At 35.7% G+C, this 3038-nt stretch overlaps 1 protein-coding gene across 1 annotated transcript; it reads left to right on the top strand.

Annotated features, from left to right (window-relative positions):
* On the top strand, positions 1-1051 carry LOC132798153 (uncharacterized; the record flags this gene model as incomplete). Its single annotated transcript, XM_060809906.1, is given in 3 exon segments — positions 1-308; positions 310-406; positions 470-1051. Coding segments are annotated over 3 exon segments (645 nt in total), but the record flags the coding sequence as incomplete, so codon positions are not given.
* Between the last annotated feature and the right edge of the window lie 1987 nt (positions 1052-3038).

The raw sequence follows: 3038 nt of genomic DNA, 5'->3' as shown, positions 1-3038 counted from the left end.
AGTATTGCTCTCGTTTACAATTTTGAATCACACAGTTATTTAAGCGATGTGGTGGCTTTATTCTGTAATAATTGGTCACTAAGTTTTAAGTATTTCATAATCACCAACCCACAAACATCGTTAAAAAAATGTCCAACAAAATTTGTTGGTCCTACTCTCGCCTGCATCTTTGGAATTCAGTTCCGTCAACTGCGCAAGTGCGATCGCTTCTGGTATGAGAACCAGAATCCCGAAGTCAAGTTTACCGAGGCTCAGCTGGCTGAGATTCGCAAGGTCACACTGGCGAAGATTGTGTGCGAGAATCTAGAACAACCCGGCGACATGCCAGATCGGTAGCCGCAATGTGCGCGTTGGCGAATCTGCTTTCCCATCACCATGCACCAGCTGTGTCTGCTCCGCCGAAGGCGTAAGTACTCCAAAGATTATATGTCAGCTGATATCAACTAATTCGATTCCTTCATCTTAACAGGCCCAATGTGCTTCGCTGCGTATCACCGACTGCGGTCAACTGATCCGCCAGTGGCCCAAGGAGACTATTCTCCGTGATGAGGTTTGCAACTCGCAGTGCGGCATCTATTTGACTGGCCAGCAGGCTACAGGATTCAGTCCCCAGCAACGACAGGGTCATGCCCAGTCACGTGTCACCCGGTCCCGCAATCAGAATCTGTTCAAGTTCCCCGACTTGACACCGTTCATTGCATCCTTGTAAACCGCAAAAGAGATGAAAGAGAAAGCAGGCTTTCGTATCGTAAACACAATGTTGTAAATAACTTGTACGTTCTTTACATTAGTTTTCTACTTATTTTGTTCGCTTACCTGAAGACTAATTCAATGCATCTAAAACTATTCAAAACAAAAACACAGGATACACGATATGATCCCCTCCCAGAATCAAATAGTCCTCGTTCTTGTTTGGACTTTACTCAAAATTATGATGTAATGCGACAACTTATTACTTAATTAGCATTTTTATCGATATTTGTATTGTATGTAATGTATTTTTTTACTTAAACCATATAAATGTACAATAAATACATGTCAATTATATGTACCTAATAAATAAATAATTATACTGAAAATCAAAATGCATTTTTTTTTATAATTTCGTTTTTAGCTACTGATCCTTCAAATTCTTAAGGATTTTGCTAGGATACGTTTTTTTGCAATCGGGGGATGCAGTACAATCATTCGGCACTCAAGGACTTAAAAAATTTTCTCAAAAATATGGCCGCAAAATTTTGTAAGGGGGTAGCATGGAAAATTTGTCAAAAATCAAAATATCCGCCGTATCTCCGCCATTTGCAGGACGATTGAGATGTCCTTTGGCATATGGATAGTGCTTATAAATTGAAACTTATTGATGCGACAAAAAGGACGAAAATCCTTCAGATAGCCAAGTTACAAGGACTTTTTTGTAAACAGAAAGTAGCGCATATCTCAGCCGTATCCTTTTTGATCCTTGCGATCCTTATGTCAATCGAAAGATATTGATGAGACCTATCATCCTAGCAAATATCATTCAAATCGTCCTTGCGGTTCTCGAGTTATCCTGAAATTTTTGATTTTGGTCAGTTTTCCTTGGCCCTCTGACTGAAAATTTACAAGTGTTGGATTCTTAGATGACCCTATATTTTTTTGATGCCGATCGATAGAATTAGAGTATAGGATTCGATTACATATAGTCCCGATGAAATCCGACAGGATTTACGGAAGATATATCCTTTTTTCATTTTAAATATGTTGCTTTATTGCAACTTGTTAAAATTTCAGTGCATACTTTTAGGCGCAAGTATTAAAGTGCAGCTGAGCTAACTGTATTTATGAATTGTATTCATTCCTGAACTTTCAACATAATTTTAGAAAAAGAAAAACAGTTTAAAGTTTAAATATCGGTTTGCTTTATTTAGTTTTGCTCTTTGAACGTTGTTCCATTACAGCAAATAATTTGTGTAATTTAGATAAGATCTCTATAATGCCGACAATAAATAACAAAACTCACAATGTACGATTACATATTAATATATATATATATATTTCATATATGTATATACATATGTGTGTAGATTAAATAAATACACGTGCATTAAATACAGACCGTTAGACGTGCTTGAAGATATTACAATTAAACTTTTGAATTTACTTTGTTGTCTTCAACATGTATTTTATGTTTCTTTTTTTTTTTTGGTTTTTGAATCTCTCAACTGAGCTGGGCATTTGCATAGGGCCAAGGCGACAGACAAACGACAGAGCAGACGAGAGTTTGAATAGATACATAAGTTGCATACATATATTTTTGTGGTATATATTGTATATATATTTATTATCGCACATGTTTAATAATAGTTTTTGATAATCCAATAATTTGTAAATTTTATGCAAATGCCTACTATCTTGGGAATATCTAATTAAATTATTATCATCAGCAGATAATAGCAATCCAAGTACAAGTAAGCAAGAAAGGTAACTCAATGTGAACATTATTCTGTTAAGAATTCAATAATTATAAGTCATGTTAAAAATATTTCTTATTGCTTACCCTTCTTCTTTGAACAAATACATAGATTAAAACTAATATTTATGCTGAGTAACAAAATATTCGGTTTTTTTGGTTCTTTGATTATTTTGATAAAGTTGTTGTAAAGCTACATGATAGATCTGCCAGAAAATGCAGACGACTGTTTAGATCGATACAGCTCTGTTTGGAAGAGTGGAAATTCTCAGTGTTTGGGCTATGCTTTGATAGTTCAGAGAATCAGTTAATTCTCTCAGGTATCCTTATAGACATAGATGAGACTTGTACTTTAAGTCCAATAGCCAGTTCATTATTGCTTTTCTTATGGTAAACCAATGTGAAAGGCGCCTCTTCCATGAAACGCTTATCACCAGCTTTAAAGAATTCGTTTTCCAAATGGATGTCCGATACGTGATGTAGTCTTAGTGATGGATCGATATTCTGAATGGCCCGCATTTCCGCTTTAGACACGATCTTCAAGTCCATGAGATCCAATTGCAACATCCGTTTCAAAGCTGGCAATATT

Source organism: Drosophila nasuta, chromosome 2L, assembly GCF_023558535.2.
Source record: "Drosophila nasuta strain 15112-1781.00 chromosome 2L, ASM2355853v1, whole genome shotgun sequence".
NCBI lineage: Eukaryota > Metazoa > Arthropoda > Insecta > Diptera > Drosophilidae > Drosophila > Drosophila nasuta.
The sequence above is the reverse complement of the archived record's forward strand: the minus strand, read 5'-3'. Positions and strand labels throughout refer to the sequence as shown.